This window comes from Macrosteles quadrilineatus, unplaced genomic scaffold, assembly GCF_028750875.1.
Source record: "Macrosteles quadrilineatus isolate MER2022 unplaced genomic scaffold, UCM_ALF_1.0 Scaffold_2__2_contigs__length_208266976, whole genome shotgun sequence".
NCBI lineage: Eukaryota > Metazoa > Arthropoda > Insecta > Hemiptera > Cicadellidae > Macrosteles > Macrosteles quadrilineatus.
Genome location: NW_026542595.1, coordinates 181,230,874 through 181,257,429, shown reverse-complemented (window position 1 = coordinate 181,257,429; position 26,556 = coordinate 181,230,874). Strand labels below are relative to the sequence as shown.

Genomic DNA, 26,556 nt, shown 5'->3' with positions numbered 1-26,556 from the left:
CATGGCAGAAGTCTGTCAAAAGCGTGTCGCTGATTTTGTTAGGTTGGTATAGCAGTGGGTTTTCTTATCATAGCAATAACATGGCTTCTTATAACTAGGTTGGTATAGCAGTGAGTTTTCTTGTCATAGCAATAACATGGCTTCTTATGACATGACACCCGCCTCACGCAAACATGGCGGCTGGCGACACGCATCTTTGACATTCAGTGCTACCTCCAGTTAGATTGATAACTCAGTGATCCCATCCCAGTCCATCTCCACTAGCGTGCTATGGCTATCTGGCAGTCTGGCACTAGCAGTGCAGACTGCAGACTGCAGAATGTGGGAACTGTCTGTGGCTGTGGCAATTACATTAATGTATCTGCAATCCTAAAATGCTATGGGAAGGATAGGGAAACAGGTCCAAGACGTAGGGAGTTGTGAAGGAAGTAGTAAAGGCGAGCAGTGTGGAGTGTGGAAATGGAAATATGTATCTGCAATACTAAGACTGTTTTCAGAGTAAACTAATGATTTTCCTCGAGCAAAGCTTGGTCCCCAGGTACTTATATAAATTTGCCGTTTCTAGGTTAGGTAGGGGAGGGGGGAAACGATACGATACGTATCGTTTTTCGATATTTTTGACGATACGATTCGCGTATCGCGATACAGACGCCCGATTCGATACGGCGATACGATATTTTTTTCCGATACGTATCGTATCGCTGTATCGCGATACGCGTCCGTATCGCCCATCACTAGTTTCTTCAGGTTATTTTTCTTGGAATTAGTATTATGGTCATTGTTAAAAAAAGACAGGCAAAGAGGAATATTTTGTATTTTTATACTTTTTGGAATTGTTTAGAATAAACAGCAGTGTATGTGTATGTTCATATAATCAGTTACCGGTATGAGTTTGTAACGTTTATGTTTGTTATTCAGAATTCAGAGTCTGAACTCTGTTTCTTAAGTCAGAGGTTTGTGATATTATAGTGGTTGAAAATTGAACAAATTATTTTGACATCCCAAAACTTGAATTGAAATGAGGGAGAAGGGGTCGTTTCAACGGATTTGTGAATGGACCACCTGACCAGGGCTACAGATATACATAAACATGTATATTTGTAGCCCTGTCATTGACAGCGGATGACCATAATTGTCACAGCATTCTTGGAGATGAAGCAAAACCATTCTCCCGGTCAATCCAGGAAATTCAAAGTAATTTTTTAAAAGTTCCTGGGGTTACTACAGTTGAGTTTTAGTCTGTTATAATGGCGTTTCTCTTTACCACAATCCTTAATAAATCATAATAACAATTATATATCATATAATAAGTTTAATTAGTATGCCTAGACTATTTTCAAAGTATTGCAAGCATCCCAACAAGGATACAACCCTTGTTTTGATACTCTAGTATTGACACATAGTAAATATTAATCTGTGCAATTTTTATCCGTGCTACGCTTTAAAAAGAAGTCAAATAATTTTATTCAGCCCCAAGTGGACAGTAAATATGCATTAGTAATGTTTATGAGAGAAAAATTACTACACTTTTCCAAAGGGAGTGTTTTATTAATGTCAAACTCTTTCAGTCAGAAGGGAACAAATCTGCATGAACATAAACATCATCCAACGATTTCAGTCAAAAGTTTTAAGGTTCATCCTGCAAGCCCCAGCCCCGTGGTATGTTAATAACAATATCCTTCACAAGGACAGTGGAATTCCAACGGTGGGGCACACGGACGATTTCTCAGGTGCCGTTTGACGTCACTAACTGCTGACGTCACTAACTGCTGCGTCTGAATAAACAGACAGTTTTATAATTTTCTATTATTAAATTAAACTGTCATAACCTAACCAAACTAACCAAACGTGCTGATAATGGAAAAATCGAATAAAGGTTTACTAATCTAAAAAATAGTTTTGTTCATAAAATAAAATTATAATTGCCTAAAATTCAATTTTATAATTTTTTTATTATAAAATTAAACTGTCATAACCTAACCAAACCAACCAAACTTGCTGATATGAAAAAATTGTTGATAAAAAATTATTGCCGCCGGCGGGATTCGAACTCGAGACATTCGGATATTAGCCCGCAACGCTATCCACTACACCACCAAGGCCGATGACTCATATCCGTATCGTTGCGGTATTGGTGTTCCCTCAAAGTGACGTCAGCATTTAGTGACGTCAAACGGCACCTGAGAAATCTTCCGTGTGCCGTTTCGGAATTCCAACGGTTGAAGAGGAAATAACCAAATTTAGTGCAAAATATCTAAAGAAGCTTGAAAATCACTCCAATCACCTGGCTCTAAACCTTTTGGACAACAGTACCAGTATATACAGGCTGAAAAGGGTTCATGTCTTGGACCTAAGCTCACGTTTTGTTTGAACAATTTAATTTTCTCCTGTTTATTTACTTATTTATTTTTTCATTGAAATATTTTTAAGTTAGATGAGATCTGCCAATTGATATAGACTAAATAACGTTTTATTAATAATTGTTATTGTATTTGCTGAATGTTCGAAAAATGATTCGATTGTAAATAAAATTTGTGATTAAAAAACACCAGGTATAAATATATGATAACACAAGTCTCACCCGATCCAAATTAAAGTTGTAAAAAAAACAAAAAAAACTGTTTAGCCGTTCCGTAAAAACATTATACATTATAGCTTTGAATGTATGATTAAAAGCCTTTTTATAATAATAATAATAATACACCTGCTTATAATAATTATAAAAATAATAATAATAAATCAAATATTTTCTTTTTATTTAAAATTCCCTAACTTGTTTGAGAAAATTTTATTAGTTGAACAATTTAAGGGGAATTATTTCATATTATAACAATTATAATAACCTTATTAATAATGGCGATTAATTCATCCATATTCAAATACCAGTATTCTCTCCAACTCCAAGAAAAACAATAATGATGCATAAACGTAGAGTCATTTTTTTACACCATTTATTTCTGGTTCAATGATGACATTTAGTGAGTCGGTGGCTCAGTCGGTAGCGTCGCGGACTTCGGGCCCAAGGCAGCGATGTCGTGGGTTCGGATCCTGGTCACTACCGATAAAATTTTATCAGTACAGTTCACCTTTGTACTGTACCGGCTCACTCCTTGCCTTGCTGTTAACGATCCACGCACGGGCGCTTAGTCTATGTGGACGGTGACCATTTTATCACCCCCTCAGTGTTGACAAGATATCGGTTCAATATCGTGTAGTCATATCGACCATCACTTGCTACCGCTATCGATTATCGATTAAAACACACTAAAAAGGACTTATGAAAATAAACAAAAATTATGAACTATTAATATTTATTTTAATACTAACGCCGGAATGTTAGTCTGCCTTTTATCCCAATTAACTTATATTTACTTAAATAACGCGTCTTGGGTATACCTAACAAAATAATTTACTAACCTTTTAAAATAATGATTTGACAACTAAGAATCTTTTTACCTTATTATTATTAAACCCCAAGTAGGAAAACAAAACATGGACGGGGTAGTTTGACTCGAAACTCAAGAGAAGGAAATATTTTAGTGTGTTGTATCAGTCCTCTTTTACACAAACCCACAAGCTAGCTAAAATAAACCAAGTGAGAGCCATCGATGTATAATAACTCTACAGTTATTATACATCGATGGTGAGAGCCTGTATCATCACATTACTAGGGCTTAGGCTACTTTTCTTTTTTTTATAGTAGCAGCCTTAACTTAATGGCCTATTATATTAAAGCATTTTCCAACCAAAAGGTGGTTTAATATTGTATATTTCAATAATTCATACGCTAGCTGGAACAGGCCTGATAAAACTGATAATTACCAATCATTATTGCTATATATTATTTCCTAGAAAGTGTTGAAGTTAAAACATTTTACGATAGGCCTATCCTATACGTTCTAATGAACCATCTCGGTGTGTTTATTTAATTAGGCCTAACTTGGTTCAATTATTTATTTGGCCATTAAGCAATGCAATAGGCTATGTCACTCTCGATACAAAATAAATAATAATTAGTCCGCCTTGACTCACAAATGCATGCATGCTAGATAAATATTTCGATACACAACAGTGGCAGATGTAGGACCTCACTAACTGAACAGAACAATCCCAACCCAACAGCAAAGTGAATACCCACATAACAATTCAGAAGCTTAAGTCATATTTTTGGATGTGCTAATAATAACTTAGGCTAAGAAGCCGAAGAAGTATTTTTTATGATAGGAATAAAGCAATTAAGGAGGCGAGGATTGGCTTTGGCTTTGCTCATGCTTGGCGGGACATCATCAGCAGAAAACGGTCGATGGTTGGTTGGATGTCGTCGACGTCGATCACTGGTTGACTGGTTTGGTTATCGAATACGATCCGTTCGGTCGGTTGACAATCGACTGGTCGATATGGTTACGAAAAAATGTCAACACTGTGTTGGTGATAAAATGGGCACCTATGTGGTCGGGCAAATGCAAGGTTAAAAGAGGCCGCCAACCTCTTTTTTAAAATAAAAAAAAAAATGTAAAAAAGTATTCACAGAAGTGTTAACAAAATAAAATACCCCCGCCGCAGCAAACCTGCAGACTAAGCGAATTTCAACTTGTCTGATTACATTTTTACTAAAATATTTCCATAAATAAGACATATTTATTCCCAATTTAAATAACATTAGATTTGATTTAACAAGTGCTTAGGTTTGCTGTTTTTTTTTTTACTAAAAAGTGTTTTTTGACCATATGTCAATAGTATAGGATGAAATAAATAAATTTGCCAAATTTTATCAATATATATCCATAAACAAGTAAACTACAACAGTTTTCATTTTCTCCATAAGAATAACATGGGAATTTTAAATTACACTTTTTTTTATTTTCTCCGTGACCGTTAGGCATACAACAGCGCTTCAATATACTAAATTATTTCTTTTTTTAAGCTCTACAAAATGGTTGAGAAAGAAATTGCAAAATTTTTTTGTTTTTAGGGTAAAAAATGGGAAAACCCCATTTTTACCCCATAAAACCCCCCATAAACCCCTGTTCCCATGGTCCGATTATGCTGGTTCGCGAACTCGTTCAAATAAACGTAGGTTTACACATTTGTACCAAATTTCATAAAAATCGGATCATTTTTGCTTGAGTTATCGCGCTAACGGACACATATATATATATAAATATATATATATGAATTTGAACGGATGGTGTTTTTGGTCTCTGGGGACCTCAAAACGAAAAAGTAAATTGGTCCCGGGTCTAGGTCCTACCATGAGACCTACGGTAATAGCTTATTCCCTATATGGGAAATTCGCTAAAAGAAAATAACAATAAGAATGAACATCGTGGGTTCGACCAGACCTGAGACACCCTGTATCATAATGAATTTAGATACAAATATTTAATCTTCTTTAGGTTTCATTCATCCAATAGATCTTGAGGAAGCCTTCGACGTAGCCTCATGTTCTCAGTTGCTTCGCCAAGATGAAAAGCTTGTACACCAGGGACATTGTCTAAGGACTTCAGAAATTTGGAGGTGGTTTTTTGTAAGGCTGAGATAGACTCCACCCCTCTTCATGTATATGCCTGTTTCTAACAAACCATAGGGAGCATTCACCGCTATTCTTAGAATTTTTTTTAATCACTTGAATTTTGAAGAGTTTGTTTTGATATAGCTATAATCCCCAGATAGGAGATCAAAAATATTAAAGTATTGCGACCATTGCAGCTGTCGGCCATTCTTTAACCGCTTAAAAACTGCAGTACAGTAACAGTATCAACAATCACAGAAAGCTCAGAGGTACCTAAGGTAAGAGGTTCATAGCCCGGCTTACACGCTACGATAAAACGTAACGATTTGTCTGCAACGACAAAACGTTGCATGCAAGACCACAGAAAACATACTACTAACTAAAAAAGACGTAACGTGTAAACCGGTCGTCGTTACGTTTTGTTGGAGTTGGAGTGAGGTTGGAGTTGGAAGGTTGGTGGAAATTGGAAATCTCCAGTCTCCAGTCTCCATACCAATTTTGTAGATCGTAGCGACAAAACGTTGCGTGTAACGGCGAATAAGTCCATTGCTATGTACTGTACTGTGTAGTACTGTTGTTTAACCGCTGTATATTTTGACTGTGTAGAGGAGGTTTAGCTTAACTGTTTTCGTTTTGTGTTGTGTGTCAGTTAAAACATTTATTTGTCACTATGTCAGACATACGCCAAGCCTCTCGTGACTTTTTCATAGAATTCATTGAACTATACAAGAGTTTCCCTTGTTTATGGCAAATCAAACATAAAGACTATTCTGACAGGAACAAGAAAGACCTGGCCTATGTAGAATTGATCAACAAATATAGAGAAGTCGACCCTGCTGCAGACAGGGCAATTGTTGTAAAAAAAATTAACTCGTTTAGAACAGTGTACAAAAAGGAAGTGGGGAAAATTAACAGATCCCTCAAATCTGGAGCAGGTGCTAATGAAGTATACAAACCTAAATTATGGTATTTTGAACTTCTTCATTTTTTGAATTATATTGAACCATCAAGGAAGTCCACAAGCACAATCGATGAATCTGATGAAGAAACTATGATTGAGGTGCAGGTGAGTTAAATCCAAACGATAGCCTACCATCGAACGAAATAATCGATAGATCGATATTTTTCATTCTGTTGTTTTTGACAACAGATACGGAAGTCTACCCAAATATAAGTTATAACATTAAAATCCAAAATATTTTATAATTATCATAAGAATATGGATAATTAATTGGCCTACTGTAATGCAAAAACAAAATGTTGCTACCACGTTCAACCCTTTAAGTTAGAGTTTTAGGCCAAGCATTTTTTTAAAGGATGTTTTGCAGTACAAAGTAAAAGAAATGTGTTTCTTTTTTGGGGGATTTATATCTTACTTATTAATTTAAAAAAAAAATTAAATTATTAATATTGAAAAAAATTACAAGTTTATAAATAAATTGTATTTGAATTGTATTGGTTTATAACTTAGGCCTATTTATTAATTTAAAAACAAAATTATTAACAATACTTATTTATAATTTATAAAATGGAAATTATTAAGATTAACAAAATTATAAGTTGATAAATCAATTGTATTTGAATTTTTGGTAGCCTAATTCTTACCTTATCAGCGTACCCTCGGAAAATGGAATTTTCTTTTTTCAAAATGTAGGAATTAAATAAGTAACGCCCTGATACTGAAAATGTTATTTATTTCGGAGCAAAATGTTGGAAATACCAAAAAAATCTGAAAAACAAAAAAAAACTACATTTTTGCGGAAATAGGCCATGTGGGTACTGAAATAACTTAACCGGTAGAGCAAGCCGGAACAAGAATTTGCAAGAAGTTTTAAGTTCCGATGAATATTAACGGAGATAACTTACAACTGGAAAATCATCGGAAAATGGAAAAATAACTGTGGCATTTGGACGTTTTGCGCGGAATAAAACTATTATTTTCAGAATCAGGGAGTTGTTTCCCAGATTTATAAAAAAATTTTAATCTTTCGAGGGTGCACTAATAAGGTATAAGAATTAGGCCTATCGGTTTTTTAAAATAAAAGCTTCGGTAGCGTTATCGTAACTCGTGGCAAGCATCGGTACTACAAAATTAATATTGCAATACATACATTTCTTTTTACTGCACTAAAAGGGTTGACTGTTGCAAAACCATTACAAGTTCTATGCTAATTTATCCTGCCAAGGCACTGATCCCTCATTGTTGAAATAATCACTGAAATTGTTTTGAACTATTTTGGCTGATTTCAAAATTGTTCCTCCCGAATGTCGTTGTGTGGTGCAACTTATCTGGATTACATCTTTCGCCTTTCATTATGGTGCTGTCCTCAATATTTTCACGATCAAATAAGCCTCAGGAGGCGAGTAGGTAGTTAAGTGACCTTTTGCGCAAAAGATTATATAAAGCACAGCCTAGAAATGACGCATTCAATGTTTTCAACATCCATATTAATTGCAGTAGCCTATGTGGTACTCGAAACCGAGATGCCAAAATTCCAAATGTGTTCTCAATAATTCAGTGTGCTCAGGATAAGCGATAATTGTATATATTCTTCTTTCATCTGTAAGTGACCCCCTAGTGTACGCGGTTTTAATAAATCTGGACGCATTGCAAATGCCTCATCACCTACAAAACATAGTTTAGTGTACGAGTCAAATTGGTTATTGGTTCAGATTCTGGAATGTTCAGTTTTTTTTTCAACAAGTTTTTTGGTAAAAATTGAATTATTAATCACTCCTCCATCACAATAGATGAACTCGTAATTTGCGTTAGCTATAGTCACGAGGACGATGCCATAGACTAACCAACACAAGTAGACTTCTCATCCCATTGTAAATTTTGAAGCACGTTTTTCGTGTCTAGTTCATGTACGTGGCACAAAGGCGCCAGTGTCGATGAAACTTTGCTTCCATTATTTTAGGGTTAATTTCTTGATTTGTGCTTTACTGTTTGGTTATATAACTAGGGGACAAGTTATTGTTTATGATTAGACCGTATTATTTGTTTAAATGAGGTTTTAAAAGGGCTGTAATAACGGGAAACAAATTGTAAACAAAACACGACCTCTACATAAACCGTACATGAACTAACAATAATATTGTCTTCAGCTGTTCCATAAGGATGAGAAATCTACTAAGGGAGTATGTTTTATCTATGACGATGCTATGAGTTTTCTTGTAGTTGAAGTAATAGGAACCACATACTGGCTGGAGGAACAATCCTTAAATGCTTTCCATCAAACGAACCAAAGCGATGAGGAAACTGCCACATGTCTTCGAAGTCGGAAGCTACAGTATTTCTATCCATTCAGCTGTAGTAGTTGGTAACTGGAATAAACAAATACCTATTATAATGATGTCAAACAAATTATAGGGTAAGCAAATCTTTGTAAAAGTACACCATTTCGATGTTACAAGGATTACATGGTCTCCTAATTTAAAATTTCATAAAGATACTTACTTACTTTCTGTGTCCGGAAATCAGACTTCGCTTTTCCAAAAATTAGCTACCGATATGGCTTTGTCATTCGCTTGTAAAATATCATTTAATGTGCAAGACTGGTCTAGGCGTGGACAGATCAGCAGATGGATCAGCAGATGGACAGATCCTGAACAGAACCACACGCACACAAGATGTTTTCTTCGTCTGGTAAGAGACCACATTTCTGCATGTTTGTCTTGCATTTTGGTACCTCGACCCTGATTCCATTTAGGGTCTTCCACACCGTGTAATGCAGGCCTCCACCAGGAGCCAGTTCCTCCCTGGCTGGTTTGGGAGGGTTAGTCAACGTGGCCTCCCACCTTGCCACCAGATTGCTTGAGAGTGATCCAACCAGGACTCGTGTCCGTGATAAAAAACTTGTTCTGGACCGAAGCCGTCCCTCTGCAGGTTGGTGGCCGTGTAATGGGTGACGAGGGTCTGTCTCTTACTTAGTCCTTTCTGCGTCGGCAGCGACATCACGTCGGATTGATGGAGGTGCAATCCCTATGTTAGGATAGAGTTTGTATACTGGGGTTGGTTTCAAACACCCAGTTACAATCCGAGCCATGTCATTGACTGCAATGTCAAACTTTATTGCATGTGACGATGCATTCCATACTGGTTCCGTACTCCACAGCCAACACACTGAGCGCTAAAGCTGAGGTTCTGAGGACATTAGGGATAGCACCCCAGCATCTGATGGTTAGCTTCCTGATGATATTATTCCTCGCTGAGACTTTACCTCTTGTCGCAATACAATGCGCCTTAAATGTCAGTGTGCGGTCCAGTATGACACCAAGATATTTGGGTGTAGAACAATGCTGAAGACGGTCTCCCTGCCACCTCACATTCAACTCACGGCCTGCTTCCCTATTGTTTAGGTGAAAGGCACAAACTTTTGGGTCTTAGCAGTTTTCGGCTTGAGGTGATTTGCTTCATAGTACTGGGAAAGTTCATTAAGAGTCATAGTCAGCTTCTGTTCCACCTCTTCAAAACTCCTACCTTGTGCCGCCACCGCCGTATCATCGGCATATATATACTGACGTGTTCATAAAGATAAGAAATAATAACCTTATTGGGTTCATTCCTATGATGATTTGTGTACATATTGGTTACAGTGTTTTTGTTTGTTTTCGCAGAACGATGAACTTGAAGATCAGGCGAGTCTGAATGTTAGTGAGAGGTCTGAAACCCATCTAACAGGTACCACACAGTGTGTGACTCCATCAATACCAAGCACATCGTTGAGTCTACCTAATAAAAGGAAACTACATGTGGTTGAGACTGCGATGCTAGAAACAATGAAAAGGGTTGGAGATAAACTTAATTCAGTGAAAGAAAGTGACCCACATGACATTTTCGGCAAACATGTAGCCGACAGACTGCGCAACCTCAAACCTCATCAACTGAAATTTGCTCAAAAATTAATTTCAGATGTTCTGTTTGAGGCAGACATGGAATCGTTAAACAGATTTTGTAGGATTACCGGCACTGTGGATCCAGTACCACAATACAGCGGTCATACTACTTCATAGAAAGAAATAAAAGTTACTCAAAGAAATAAAAGTTTGTATTTTCTTACCTTAATGAAATGCTTTAATAAATCACCTTGTATGTTTCAGGTATTATTTTGCAGAGGGATGGTTGAGAAATTAGTGTTGTGCATTCCAAGTCTTAAGTTGAAAGTATCTGGTTCGAGACCCATCTGGGTAAACCAATTTTTTCTAGTTCTTTTTTTCAAAATTTGTTTTTATGAACTATTTAATCAAAATACTCAACTGATAAATGTGCTTTTCAGACTAAATATTTATCGAACAAAAAACCACTAAGTGGTAACACTTTCCCCGCCAAGTCAGCAATCCAAAAATGATAATAAATCATTACTTTTTCCGCCAAGAAGTTTGGCAACTTGGCGGCAGACTTTTGATTGTTTTTTTTTCATTAAAGTTAACGTTCGTGGATAATTTCACAAATCAACTTCTCTAATTAATTAGCTCAACTAAGTATAATAATTTTGAGGTAATCAGTAAATATAAAACCATCACTATTATGATTTTATGAAATTTGGCACAAATAAGGTCAAATTTCGTAGAATAAGCTCTCACCTAGCAATGTACTAATGGGAGAGAACTTGTTTATAATTGATTTTCCTTTATAATAATTAGGAGTAAAAGGACTACACAGTATGGTTTCTAAAGTCCATGGAAGAGAAGTTTATTTACAACAAATTAATAAACATAGCAAACACATGGCATATAATTAACACATGACAGCTGCTTCTAACTTAGTACCAAGAAGGCAATAAGGAACAAGATTATAAATAAACTAGCAACAGAGCCCGTTGTAGTTAAATACAACGGTCCCTAGAAAGTACAGTAGTACATAATATATGTCCTTGTAAGTACCTGAACATTTTTTAAAGAATGAAATTGTTTAGAAAATAAACTGATGTTCTAAGATCGTTGTGCCTTCACCAACCGTTACAAAATAATCCAATTTCTCAGCATATATTTTGAATTGGCAGTCAAAAACTCTTGCTGCAGCTTCGATTTCGACATTACCGGCGTATTCCCCATCTTTGGTCATCAAATTTCTGTATTCCGTCACGTTTTTTACTTCTTGTCTATATGTCTTATCCCCTAAAATAAAAGAACAATAGTAGTCCCAGTTGACGACTTCATCAACTACTGTGGATCGTATATCACTGTATCTGGATTGAGATTTATGGCATAAAAATGAGACACTTCTAAAGAAACATTTTCTATCACCAACCATGTAGTGAAGAGTAAAGTTATTCATTTTTCAACTAATGTAAAATATTGAGTCTATAACGAACAGTTCAAAATAACGAATATTAAATACTATTTTAAACTGTGAATTATAAATTAAATTTTAATAATTTATAATTGACAGTTTAAAATAATAATTTTTGGTTATGAAATCCATACATCACTTAACTCACCAATACTTAAATGGTACAGATTAAAAACATTACTTTAGAAACACACACTTTACGGACCTCACTTTAACCACCAATTCAAATAGTAAACAACTAAATGTAAACAAAGAAAAATCAAGGAAATAACAATAAAAAAATCAGCCGTTAAACTATAGGTTGTGTTCCATATGATCAGATGATGCATACTGGCTAACCCATTATTACTACCATAAATTTTTTTAGATTATTCATACCGGCAAACGTATTACTACCATAAATAAATAAAACTCAAACTTTACTAATTATTTGGAAATCTACACAGATTTTATTGACCTATTAATTAATAAAATCGGTCCAGTAGAACTGTAGATTTAGTTGTAGAAAGTTAACAAAAATCTCTCCAATTCAATATTTTCTCACCACAATAAATTAGGAGGTTGCTAAGCTTTTTTGCAAATAACTCTTAAACGGTGAGGAAATCAACCAAAGTGGAAGGTGATATTCTGAAAGAGAATAAAATTTGCTACAAAGTACTCTTAGACGTTTTTTGAAAATATTCAAAAAAGGCAACCTAAAGTTAACTACAAATAGAAATTTTAAAATATAAACTATAAAAAAAATAGTTTTAATGTATTTTTGCTTTTTATTATTTTTTCACCAAAAATAATTAATAAAATCAAACTTTCATAATTATTTGCAAATCTACACAAATTAGGCTTTCCAACGATACATTAGTTAACAAAATCGGTCCAGTAGAAGTCTAGATTTAGTTGTACAAAGTTTAACAAAAATATCCCTAATTCAGTATTTTTAACAACTAAAAATTTGGAGGTCACTTATCTAATTTGACAATAACTTTTAAATGGTGAGTAAATCGTAGAAAATGCACGTGATATTCTGAAAGAAGATAAAATTTCCTACAAATACCCTCTGTGTATTTCTTGAAATTATTTAATAAAGGCAGCTAAAAGCTGACTACAAATATAAACTTTAAAATAAAAACCTGAAAAAAAACAGTTTTGAATGTATTTTTGTTATTTTTATTTTTCCGCCACAAAAATTAAATAAAATCAAACTTTCATAATTATTTGCAAATCTACATGAGTAAGGCTTTCCAATGACTCATTAATTAACAAAATCGGTCCGGTAGAAGTCTAGATTTAGTTGTACAAAGTTTAACAAAAATATCCCAAACTCAATATTTTCTCATTATTATAAATTCGGAGGTTGCTTAGCTTTTTTGCAAATAACTTTTAAATGGTGAGGAAATCGACCAAAGTGGAAGGTGATATTCTGAAAGGGAATAAAACTTCCTACAAATTGATACCATACACTTCTTGGAAACACTAAAAAAGGCAGCTAAAAGTCGCACCCAAATAAAAAGTGTGAAAAACACCGTTTTCAATGTATTTCTTATTGAAAACATGTTTTTTTGAAATTTTTCACCATAAATCATAATAAAAAAAAACTTTCATAATTATTTGCAAATCTACACGACCTAAGCTTTTCAACGACCCATTAATTAATAAAATCGGAACAGTAGAACTCTAGATTTAGTTGTACAAAGATTTTTAAAACTGAATTATATATTTGTACAAAGATTTTTAAAACTGAATTATATATAGAATAGATTCTAACAAGAGATACTTGCTCAATGAAACTAGTTTTATGGTATTTTTTAAAGTGATCGAGCAAAAGTCTGCCGCCAAGTTGCCAAACTTACATACATTACATTGTTTTTCTTGGCAGATAAGTAATGATTTATTATCTTTTTTGGATTGCTGAATTGGCGGGGAAAGTGTTACCACTTAGTGGTTTTTTGTTAGATTTTATTTATTTTTGTAGAAAATTAACAGTTAAAATAAAAATCCTCTTTTCTCTGATATATAGACCACAGCACAACTACATCTCATTTAATTTCAATAATATTGTTTGTGTAGAACTAAATTCTACATTTTTGGTCTTATCTGCTTTAAACCGATTAAAAACTTTTTGACACACGTACCAAAATTACTATTTAACAAACCCCCTGGGCTTAAACTCAGTTTCAAATTTCATCAATGGTCATCTTGAACAACATAAAATGTGTTGGTGTTACATAAGTGTTCTGATAATTAAACCTGTATATCTAAAGACTAGTGTAAATTGAGCCCTTATTAGGGAAGTAAAAATGTAACCAAACAGATTAGGTTTGTTAGAAATAGCATATAAGGCAAAACAAATATTGAAAAACTCATTTATCCTAAATTTACATATCACTTTTTAATTGCTTGTTTAACATACGTAGAGTGATTTTCCTGAATGTTTTATTTGTTTTAGTGTATCAAAACATAAAACAAACCTTAGTACTAGTACTAAGTTTCAAGAGTATGTTTTATCTATGGTTTCAAGTTCCTAGGTTTCATATGTTTCGATAAGTAGTATTAAACTGTTAAAAATGACAAGCTGCTGTACCAGTGTACCATCGGTACACTGCATTTTTCAATGGAAAGTATCGCGGAATATCACTGCTCTAAGTAATTTTATATAGCAAGTTAGTTCATATCATTCGGTATACCTGAAAAAAATACTTTGTAAAAGTTTTAAAATAATTTTTCAGCTGTTCCTATGAATTTCTCTAACATTTAAATTAATTGAGATTTAATCGCAGCTGGTCCTTCTTTTGTTTTGATTTTAATCCCATGTTATTTAAATGGGCCAAAATCGTACTTTGAGGGCTTGCCAAGGGTTTATGGGTCAACGCACCGACTTGAGACCCTCAAAAGGCACATCTACACGTTAAGGGCTTTCAAACAACATTAAAAACATTAAAATTGAGCCAGTGGTTTGGGCTGTAGGTCCGTTACATTCAAGGAGAAGGAGAAGGAGAAGGAGAACACGGAAAATTTGTGAATTTTAAAACTAGTTTTTCTTGGCTCAAACACAACCGTTTTTAAATTCTTTTTTTTATTTTGTTGAGAATGAGTGCCCCTATCCAGTAGATGAATAATTATTTTAATAGCTTTTGTTTCTTCAGAGCTATAGACGAGTAAAAAAGCCACTTTGTCACGTCATGTATATATACACTGCAGCAGCTGTGTACTGCTGGGGGACTTGGCGGGGCAGAACGCTGCCGCGTTCCTTAATTATTTTGTGTTTTTATGTATTTATTATATATTTTTTAGTGATCTGTCAGCAGATTTCCGTACAATTCAACTTTAGAAGTTCTTAATTATTAATTGTAAATCTAATATCTGTTGAAAGTTAAAATTAGTAACATTTTAACTTCTTCACAATATCTAACAAATATAAATATCTGGATTTGGATATTGATAGATGTATTAAGTATCCAAGTGAAATGTTTATAAGATATTCTATAGATATCCCTGTGCTGTTAGGGTTATTTTACAGAAAACAATAGAAAAAAATATTGGGCACTATAACAATTATTGACAACAAAATATCTAACCTCTAATCTCTAATAGTAAACAAAGCAATAACAATGGTTACATGGGGTGAGCGTGGTGTGGGCCGAGCGCCGCTAGGACTACCTGACTATATGTTGTGACAGTTTTGACAGCGAACCGGATAAACTAAGTAAGTGTACCCTTATACTTGCAAATTATCCATGCATCTGCGTCCATTTATGCGAGCCTTTGAAACCTGTTTTCAAACTTAGTGTTTTAGGAGCGTTCTTTTTACCTAATAATATTAGCATAAAAGTTAGCCATTAACCTAGCCTAACCTAACTAAACCTAACCTAACCAAACCTAATCCAACCAAACCTAACGGCTGGCTCTCCGAACTTGTACTTGGCCTGCGAGGGACCCGAATAGTGACCACCGTGCGGAGTTGGGATAAGCCCTGCCAACCACAGAGGCTTATGTTAACCCCAACGATATACAACACTCCTCATCACTTCTGCTTCATTGAACAGACCAGATTTATGGCCTCGGTGCTCACACTACTTATTAAGCCGCGGCGCTCGCCCCACTCGACGCTTGCCATACAACACCATAACAATATGGCGTTGACTTAAAAAATAGCAAATTTTTCCGAGAGAGGAAGAAGAAAGTGCAGTCACCGTCCACTCAACAGCTCAATCGGAAAATCGGTGGTGTTTGTGGTGAGTAGTTTTGGTTGGATAAGTCAACTGATAATCGTTTGAAAAATACGAAACGATTGGAAAGTGATTGACTGAACAGTCAACCATTTCATAAATAGGCCCCCCTGATCTAGGTCTTACAATGAGACTTTGGGTAATAGCTTAATTATTCTCCTAATGTTAATATGGAAATTCGCTAAAACTTAATTTTACAAACACCACCAACTTATTCTAATTTACCCTTTCTTGCCCATTTACTGGTTATAAAGCTATAAGCCTTTAAATTTTGCTTAATATGTATTGCGTATAAAATTATTAAGAAAAATAAAACAGCTGATTACAAGTTGATGTTAAAAGAAATTTGCTATTTTGAAAAGAATGTTTATCAACATTAGAAGCAAATAATAACATGATTTCTTATTTTTAGAGCCCGATTCTGCGCAAAAGAAATCATGGATGTGCAAAGACTATACTGTTTGAAACACTGGGTGAAATACTCCTCTTTTACGCTTAGTTTGGAAAATTATGTTGTTTTGACTAATTCATTGTTACTGCTGCAAAGTGACAATCATTTCAAGAAAATATTGTTTTGGGGAGTCCTTCAAGGTTTAGAAGCAGATTATTACATTTCTTTTGGCTATGAAAAAGATGCTTTAGTAGGGAGAAAGTATTTTTACAGGTAAGTTTTGATTACCTATAACAAAAAAATTACTTATATAAATGCTAAATAAAACTGAGATGTTCATCTCGGTAGCTCAATCAAAGTTAATTCATAGACAACCCTCGTAATTTATCCACCCAATGTTAATTTTTACAGTGTAAAACCGGCATTAAACACTTTACTTTCAAATTTTAAATCTGAGACTAATTAATCTAGTTTCTTTCAGTAATGCAGTAATTAATGATGATGTTTAAAGGTGAATCTGTGCTTACCGGTACATAGCTTTATTTTAAGACAAAAATTATAAAAATTGGTCAGGTAGAAGAGCCAAACAAACTCGGAAAAGAAAAACAAAATTAACTCCCAAAACAATTGTACAGGGAGGGAGTTGCTTTTGTGCATAATTTAAAATATTTACGTCAGATAAATGAATGCCAATGCTTGATACCTTTAATTTAAGACCAAAGGTAAGGGTAGAAGAGCCAAACCAACTAGGAAAAGAAAAACCAATAATTATTATAGATATTTACTTTACTTCAAATTAATTTAACTTTTCTTGGTTAGAATGTGCAAGAAAATCTTTCATCATACAAATTATATTTGCACAGTGATGATTGCCTGAACTGGAAGCTTCTTCCAGTTCCTCAAAGAGAACATTTAGTTCTCACAGAGCTCTGCAAAAGACCATTCCAGGGAGATCCTGGACTTGTTGTGGAGGTTGTTGATGATTCCTCGGAGGATATCCCAGATCAAGATGCATCAGTTTCTGCGGAAATGGGAGGTGGTGATGGTGAAACGGAGATCGAAACAAACCAAAGCTTTGTGACAGAGAATGAAAGAAAATTATCTACATTGTCTGGCGAACAAAGTTTGAGGAAGAGTAAAGAGGTATTTGAAATATATTTAAAAGTCAAGCTTGTTTTTGTAGGTCCAAGGTATTTACATATTTTTTAACTAGATTTATTGTCCTCCTGTCTTTGCTAGGGTAGGTAATTCTTAAACTAGGTAAGGTTTTATAAATAATCTTCCCCAAAGAATCTTCCCTTCTTCCTCAAAGCACTTAAACTTTAGATTAATGGTGCTTATTAGTTAAAATTATGATTTGTTTAGCAGCCAAGTCAACTACCACTGAATATACACTTGAACTTGAAACAAATATTTTTATGATAATATGTTGAAAAATCAAACCATTTTAGAAAACATCAAAACAAAGGTAGACCTAATTAATGCACAAGGTACCATACACAATTTTGTAGGGGATGTTTCTCATACTAACCCAAAAATAATTGATAGAATGTGTTGGTATACCCTAGTACGGTACTTAAAGTCTAATGTCGTAAACTTATGTGCAAGAGTCACAGGGGTTCAATCATCAGCTTGTTCTAACAAAATTGATTGGATTTACACAGCTTTCTCTTAAAAGACTCTGGCTCAGAAACAAAAACTATGCTGTGTCACTATTTTAAAACATATACAGTAGACTCCCTCTTATCCGGACTCTTCGGGACCGAGGCCAGTCCGGATAACGGGTTTTCCGGTTAAACCAACTAACCAACTCATTAAAATGGACAGTTTAAATGCATACTGTATACAGTATTGGAGAGCATTGTATTTAGACACATGATCACTGGTTTCAAATCTTTCTCACGAGAACAGTTGTTTTAGTACCGAACACTTCTTGCCGATATAGTCTGGTTAAAAGGTGTCCCGATAAGAGGGAGTCTACTGTATTAAAGGGCAGTGCATACCGGGAAGTGGAAGTGACGCAAATTTAGTTCTAGGAAGTTCCTGTGAGGGACTGTAAAACAACGGTTGGATATGAGAGGACGCACACCAACACGAATCGTTCACGCGCCTGGTTCGCTGCATGCAGCGTTTTCCGGTGCGAACTGGAACCATACAGTCAACAGTCACTAGTCAGTTAAAAAGTGCCTTTAGTTTCACCCATCTCACAATAGTAATAATGATGTCATATGATAATACTTTTCTTTTGTGTTTTGCCTGTTTAGACCACAACAACCAGCAGCGAACTGAAAGAGGAGGATCGATTAGCAGCAACAGTCCAATTGATCTCAGACGAGGCTGCTATTGTTCCGAGGGGAGGACTGTTTAAGCAAACAGACGGAACCTGTGTCCACAGTAGGGCTTTTGAGGGGATAAAACTTGAAGACGCTGACTCCATGTGCAGTTTTCAACACTATCGAGCTCCTCGGCACGATTACAATACAAATCTGATGATAAGATGTGATTACAACTATGCACTCGATTTCCTCGATACTATTGACAAAGATTTGCCAGCAGGTGTGTTATACCATATTGATAATCCATAGTGGAATTAAAATTTATTTTTCCTACAGTTACCTAACAATGTACATGTTCTCTCACAGATTTTTTTTTTTTTTTTTTTTTTTTGAGAAAGCAAAGTGGCCAATTCGCTCATCAGTGAGACAATGTTAACATTGTCTCACTCTAATTACTTTGTCTCACTCCAGATTTGCATCGTGAAGGCACGAAATAGTGAGCGCGTAACATGCAGTCAACGTCGTATGCGCGCGAAATACGTTGGCAGCACTGGCTGTAAATCAGCTGGTCAGCTGTTGTACTGTTGTATTTGTCACTTCGCATTAAATGTTATGTTAAAAGTTCACTTCTGTGTAAAAATAGGTTATGTTTCTCCACCAATTTATTTGTTTTATGGTAACTGTAGGAAAAGTATAATGTGCAACTCGAGTTCAAAGTACAATTGCCTCACTCGAGAAACCATTCCTCACTCGCCTACGGCTCGTGAGTAAGGATTTCTCTCGAGTGAGTCAATTGCTCACTTTTCTCACTAGTTGCACAAATAACTATTTATTTTTACCCAAGAACTGGAGGGGAGTGAGATGCCTTGTGTATTTTGGAATTTTAAGAATGATAACTTTGTTGACTTGGTTATCTTCCTGTTTTCTTTAGGCAGGATTTTTTAAAGACTACCAGTATACTGTAGCAAAAAATAAAAGATGGGTCCTGTTTTTACAAGTTAGTTTTTACAGATAAACTGAATTGATGAAGCTTTCAAAGTAGTATTTAGCTTTTGTATTCAATGTTCTACTGTGATGTAATGTTAAGCAGTACATTTTATATGCTGTTTGGTTTGTTGAGTAGTGTGAAGAGAAATTTCACTGACCACTTTGTCATTCTTTGAGTGTTTTATCTACATTAAGGTAGGACCATTTATTAAAAGCCCAGTGAAGGACAACTGGGTCCTATTTCAAATGATCTAAATGCTACTTACTCGGATATAAAGCCAGTGATAGTTTGATTGTTGTAGTCATGATAGTAGCTTGGTAAATAGAGAGAGAGAGATAAGAAAGAAAATTTATCTTTCAACTGTAAAATCACTAGTGTTAATGTTTTCCTTTAGGAAAAAAAAAATAAATCAGTGGTTTTTTTAAGGTAATTGTTGTGTTTAGACTGCTGGTCCGCCCAGTTGGTAGAGGGTGATAGATCTATCATCCTGCGTAGCCTGCACTGGCCGGGGTTGATGTTCTTCCACTACCTGAATGGTCCAGACCATGGCTTCATCTACGTAGGCCAAGGCCTTCGCAATCTCGACATACCTTTCATGACTCAGGTTTTTACCTCTTATATTATAATTTTCTTTTGTTACTATAATTATTGTTTTATGATATTACATGTTCAAAGTCAGGTGTAACCTGTTTACAACTTGTGTCAAATTCACGTCTCATATTCAAGACAAAGAATTAGAATAACATCTACTGTAGTAGTAAACTACAAGACAACTACTTGCAGTGGTGAGTCGTTGGCTCAGTCGGTAGCATAGTTCGGGCTGAAGGCAGCGATGTGGATTCGGATTCTGGTCACTGCCACTACCTTCAATCAGTACAGTTCACCCTTGTAATGTACCGGCTCACCCCTTGCATTGCTCGATACATTCCACGCACAGGTCCATAGCCTATGTAGATGGGCAAATACAAGGTTAAAATAGGCCAGAAACCTCTTTAAACAAACAACACCTATACTTTGATTACTCAGTGTTGTTGGCCCTACTCTCACAAACACACACACAGGCAGACTCAAGGGTGAACCATTGATGGCTCACATAAATTTGAATATCAATTTCCTTCATATTACCTTCGCTATAAGTACTGTTGATGAAACAAGAATTTTGATTGCACTCGCTGAGCAACTAGAGTATAGCTCATGTTTAATGTTAGGTAACCATTTTTTTCCTGAAATCACTAAATTAACTTTTTTCCTAATCTGAATTGAAAAAATTAACTTCTTGTGTACTATGACTGCACTAAGTGTTTAGTGAGAAATAAAAAAAACTTAATTTGGCTTCATACGAAGGGTGGTTTCTGATACAGAAACAGTCCATTTGACTAACTTTTTTTACCCTATAAGTCGACCTACTGCTTAAAGAAGCCTCCAAACCGGGTCACAACCAACAACAACAAGTTAACTCAGCTATGACCCAGTCATTGGATCTGAATACAAGTTTGAAAGTATCCCGCATTACATTCCATGTGGCCAGGGACTACGCACAACTTAACGACATACAGTACTACATTTTGATATTTTAAAAGAGTAAATTTAATTTTGTCTGTAAAAAAAAAACAATAGCAATATTTTTTTAGGTAAAGATTCCAAGTCATCCAGTAAATCTGCTGGATGATTCTTCAGAAGAAGAGAATGAAGATCCAAAGATAAGTACAGTTACAGGACAAAGTAGACTTTCCAGAGGAAGTAGACCATCAACGAGATTAAGTACTAAACTTGACACAAAACTCAATACAAAACTGAGCACAAAACTCGATACAAAACCAAGTGAAAAACTTGGAACAAAACTTGAAACAAAACAGAGTGAAAAACTTGGAACAAAACTCGATACAAAACAGAGTGAAAAACTTGGAACAAAACTGAGCACAAAACTCGAAACCAAACTAGGGACAAAGTTGAGTGTGAAAACTGATTCTAAGAACACTGAAGCCTACATAGGTTGATGTTTTATCTTACTTTTCTTTTAGATATTTGACATCATACTTGTATTATTAAATTTGAAAATTTTACTTCCAAAGTTTAATAAGCATTGGATTTGGTTTGAAATTGAATTCTTGCCACTGAAACAGACACACAAGGTAATAACCAAACAATTACTGTAACTGTATTTTATTTACTGATGTAGACATGGAATTTGTTATCTATTTACATTGTTCGTATAAAACTATGCAGATATCTTCAAAATTGTGTTACCATTAAATAATCTTTTCTAACTTGTGACCTCCCTGAAGCCTTTTTCAAACCCGCAGTAGTTTTAGTAATAAGTTAGTATTTAGATTAACTTAAAATCAACATAATCTCCAGTTTTGAAAGTGTACAATTAGTCAGGAGAGAATGCCAAGTTAAAGTTAACGGAATCCAGTGAGTGGGTAAATAGTATTGTTCGGCTAGAGATTAGAAATACATAATTAAACCATAGCTCTGGAAATAAATAATACTTTTAAACCATAACAATGATAAAAAAAAAATTGTACGCTAAGTAGAAAGTTTGTTTAACTAGTTGGGTAACATCAGCTGGCTTATGTTGTTATATTTATACGAACGGTAACAAAATTTATATGTTTAGGAGATTGAATTATTTGAATATGGGATTAACTCATATTGGCTTTAGAAAAATCATTTCTATTAGGAGATGACTACAGTTCCTACTACAGTCTTTAAGAACAAAACAATAATCATTCAGTTGCAGGAGTACAGTAGTACATTTGTTGAGTTGTGTGTGTTTTAAAATATATAAACAAGAATTTGTTACTGAGCTTTTTAAGGAGTTTTAACATTTGGAAATTTGTAATGACCCAACTGATGAATTTAAAAGATTCTAGATATTTGTTGTATCAAATACAAATTTTAAGAACTGGAACTTTTTAGGAAAACCCTTGATAAAGATTTTTGTTATGTTCCATACTTTTGGGAGAATCACGTGTAACAAATGATTTCCAACTATTTACAGTCGATTTAAAGAGAAAAAATGTAAACAGATTAACAAAGACAAAACAAATCAACAAGAAACAAGGCTTAACCTATAAAATGACAACGGAATTCTGCTTAACAATAATTGAGCATTGTAATAAGTGTTTATAAAATACATAAACTGTTAATCAGAACAAATAAAAAAATGGAATGTTAAATATTTTGTTTCTACCAACACATTAAAATCAAACTTTAAGAGTTATGAAAACATAACAAAACAAATAATTGTTGAATGGCACCCTGAGTTAATACTATGAATTGTCTTTTTTAAGTTTATCAAACAGGTTGCGATGAAGTAAAATGTTTTTTTTTAGCTCTTCAAAGTAAAAAATAGTGCTACTTCATCAAGATTTGTGACACAAGAACATTTTCTTTGGACTACTTTGTCTTGGATTTTAACTTATGAATCAAGAAAGTAAAATTGGCCTTTATTTATTTGTACGTATGGGTTATGCTACATATCCTTTTTGTAACAGTAAATTTTTCAACAAACGGTTAGACAATTTTTTAACCTTATATTGGCTGTCTTCTTATAAATCAGGTTATTATAAATTATTTTTAGGACAAATTAAAATAAGTTGAGACATTAAACTTCCTTTTACCTTAAAACTGTTAAATATATTTAAAATATGAGTGTTTTTTAAAGTGCTGGCCTCACATCTTTCCGTCCTCAAAACCACGTACGTACTATTACATACGTACATACCTACGTATTAACAAACGTACCAAAGCATAGGTACAGTACAAGAATGATTCTAATGATAAGTTTTAAATTTTTAAATACAGAATACGAGCCTATGACATCATTGTCTTGGAGTCCTAGTTGCACTGCTGAACTAGCTTTTTTATTTTAGAGCACCTAGTATTGTAAAAGATTTAAAATCAAAAATCAAAAACTGAAAATCTGGATGAAACTTTTAGAGTATAAAACAGTTTACATCATTTAAACCTGTTTGCAGTAACCAAATGTGTTAGATAAAAAATGTCTTAAAGTAGCACCATCAACTGATTTATTTATATTGGGTAAATACTTAACTAATACTTCACATTGACGTTAATCCTTTACATATAAATTTAAATGTACAAGATTTATTGTATTGTCATGGCGACCTAATGCAATATTTTCACAAAGAACAAGTTAAATTACGGTAATTAACCATGATTTTAATAAATTTGGTAAAAATCTGGTTTTAATTTTGTAAAATCCAAAAATGCAAAATCATTTCTTTAAGTTGTAATTTAATTATTGAAATTAAAAGTTTGTCCAAATGGGTATAATTTTAATTTTTTTATAACTTAAAAATTAAAATCAGTTTAGTTTTTTTAGGAAAGCTTGTATTTAATAAAAATGATTATAATTCAAAGACAACAAAACACAAAAACATTATTTGACAGAATTTTAATGGGTGTCCTATAATCATACATAATATAATTGATTTTTACTACATCTTGTAACTACATAGGAACGTTTTTGTGTTAAGAGGTCTTTCACTGAATAATATAGGGATTTTTTGCATGAGACAAGAAACTTTACTTACAAATCAAATACCTTTGACATTGTTAAATAATGTGTAACATTAAAATTAAAATTACAAATAAAAACAAATATCCCAACCAGCATGAATTATTGTGTGGTGAGAATTCATTGGGATCTATTTCAAATTATCTATGAAAGAAAGGATATTTTTTTAATGTGAAAAAAAAAACTTAAGTATATGAATAACTTGTGTATAATCATAGACAAAAAGATTTAAATAGACTGTCAGCTGTGCTGCGGTTACCATGGTTACCATAGGTTCTGGCGCACACTGCTGCGAGCGCCTTGTAGTTACATAGCACATAGGCCGTAACTTCATGGGGCTCCCAGCAGTGTGCCCCAGAACCTATGGTAACCGCAGCACAGCTGATTGTCTATATTTAATTCTTTTAGTCTATGGTATAATGTTTCATCATTTAATTTTTTTATTATTCCAACCATTGATATGTATACATAGCTTCCAATGATACAAGGCCTCCATGTTAGTGTGTGGCAACGTCGCAACAACCAGCTTTTTGCTATGTTGATAACAGTAATAACAAAAGTGTAAACATACACATTGTGGAGAAGCTCCGTTATGAATTAGTGCAACATCTGTTTAGGTAGGCCGAGGCCACTTTTGTCTTGCCAAGGCCTTGTATTAGAGGAGGCTATAGTAATACTGTAAAAAACAAGACTGAACATAACAATAACATTAAATGTTTTTTTTTTAATTTTCTTAAGTTCATAAGAGCCAGAATCAAGACTAAAAGTCAAAATTTATATCTTAAACATATAGGTCGCCATGACTGTTTATAAATTTCATTATAACAATAATTATTGTTTCATAATAATGACAGTAGATTATACAATAAAGATTTATTTATGAAAGTACAACCATAGAGACCAAATTATGATAATCAATTTTTAAATAAGGGAAGTGTGCAAATACCAAGAGTTTGAACAATTTGTTATGGTAAATGGAACTACCTAATTGATAAAAATATGGTAGGTATTGTGTACCGGTACTTATTTTATTGATGGTTAAACTATAGACATAATTAGCCTTAAAGGGTCAATACAATTCATATATTTGGTGAAAAGATACTGGCTGTACCTCAGGGTGATAACAACAATATTTTGTTAGGTGTAAATTACAACATTTCAACAAACTAATTGTAATTATGTAATAGGGTAAGCAAGAAGTAAGCAATTCCCAGTTGAGGACTAACAAATTATATAAAAGAGATTTCAAAATGACTATTTCGTAAAATAATAAATATACAAAGAACTAATATTGAGCAATAGTGTTGTACTTGGATCCAAACGCTTCACTAAATCAAACTACACTAAGTCTTTAAAAGGATTATATAACACAGATCATTTTGAAAACAACGATAAAAATTATAGAAACAAATCAACAAATCACAGAAAAGAACTCAAGATATTGCATTTCCCTTATGTAAAATTGAGTATCATGTCATGGCTGAATCTCTATGGATACTCGGGACTTAGAGCTAACTAAACTTTAAATATACACATCATGTTTGTCATTGAGGTAAAATTGTTTCTTTAACATTGGCACTGCTCGTGGTCGCGCTGCTCGTGCTTTTGCTACGTCCGACTTTAGCGACTTTATTGTCCGGATGGGTGTGTCTGCTGGTACCTTTCCTCACGGGTTTGACAATTTGCGTTGTCGACAGTCCAGACACAGGGTATTTCACTTTGGGCGCTGTCGAATAAGAGTGTTTGGGCGAGGTCGATTCGCTAACGGATTTGGACGACAGTAACGATGACAAAAGAGACTTTTTAGGCGTCCCTTCGTCCAGGGCTACAGGTGCTGATTTACCTTCTGGGGATTTCTTAGACTCTACGTGCCAGCTAACTGGTCGTCCTTCACTCTTCTTCTCACCGGGATGTCGCGGCATGACAAACGCGTTTGTTTGTTTCAGTAGGGAGCGGTCGTTACACAGGGCAGATATCAGAGGCAGGTCCATGTTCCGGCTCTTCTCTCGAAGTGTGCGGATGTCCAGCAGTCCGTCTGCCGTGGCCTTCTCTGATGTGTTCTTCTTCTCTTCTCCAGAAGTCTTTGTCCCCAAAGGCACTGGAGGGACAGAGGGTGCTGCGTGTGTAGCGGGCACAGTCAGTGTGGGAGGCTGCTTCTTCTGTACATCTGATTCTTTCTGTGAAAAGAAAAAAGGTTGAGTTTTATTGATTCTGTAAACTTGAGAAGATGAGTAGTTTTAAAATAGAATATGATGATGTAGTAACTATATTAAATTTACTAGCGTTTTCATATATTATTTAGGAAATTTGGAACTTCAAAAGAAA

General features: G+C 34.4%; 3 protein-coding genes across 6 annotated transcripts in view; 2 read left to right on the top strand and 1 right to left on the bottom strand.

The window, feature by feature from the left end:
• Positions 1-5,695: 5,695 nt before the first annotated feature.
• Positions 5,696-21,925, top strand: LOC128985352 (radial spoke head protein 9 homolog). Of its 2 annotated transcripts, XM_054404775.1 has the most exons (7): positions 5,696-5,790; positions 10,616-10,702; positions 16,443-16,694; positions 17,285-17,564; positions 18,686-18,977; positions 20,129-20,289; positions 21,317-21,925. In XM_054404775.1, exons 3-7 carry the CDS (start codon positions 16,468-16,470, stop codon positions 21,680-21,682), a joined length of 1,326 nt encoding a protein of 441 aa, XP_054260750.1. In that variant the 5' UTR covers positions 5,696-5,790; positions 10,616-10,702; positions 16,443-16,467; the 3' UTR covers positions 21,683-21,925. The 2 variants fall into 2 exon arrangements, with proteins under 2 accessions (XP_054260750.1, XP_054260752.1); XM_054404777.1 differs by lacking the exons at positions 5,696-5,790; positions 10,616-10,702 and having other exon boundaries at positions 16,408-16,694.
• On the top strand, positions 6,114-10,541 carry LOC128985353 (uncharacterized). Its single transcript, XM_054404778.1, has 2 exons — positions 6,114-6,578; positions 10,133-10,541. Exons 1-2 carry the CDS (start codon positions 6,183-6,185, stop codon positions 10,526-10,528), a joined length of 792 nt encoding a protein of 263 aa, XP_054260753.1. The 5' UTR covers positions 6,114-6,182; the 3' UTR covers positions 10,529-10,541.
• The window catches only part of LOC128985351 (protein expanded-like), a 56,620-nt gene continuing 51,896 nt past the window's right edge, over positions 21,833-26,556 (bottom strand). For all 3 annotated transcript variants that reach the window (XM_054404772.1, XM_054404774.1, XM_054404773.1), the window contains exon 16: positions 21,833-26,408. In XM_054404772.1, the coding sequence (XP_054260747.1) occupies positions 25,776-26,408 (633 nt within the window). In that variant the 3' untranslated portion in view covers positions 21,833-25,775. The remainder of the gene's footprint in view (positions 26,409-26,556) is intronic.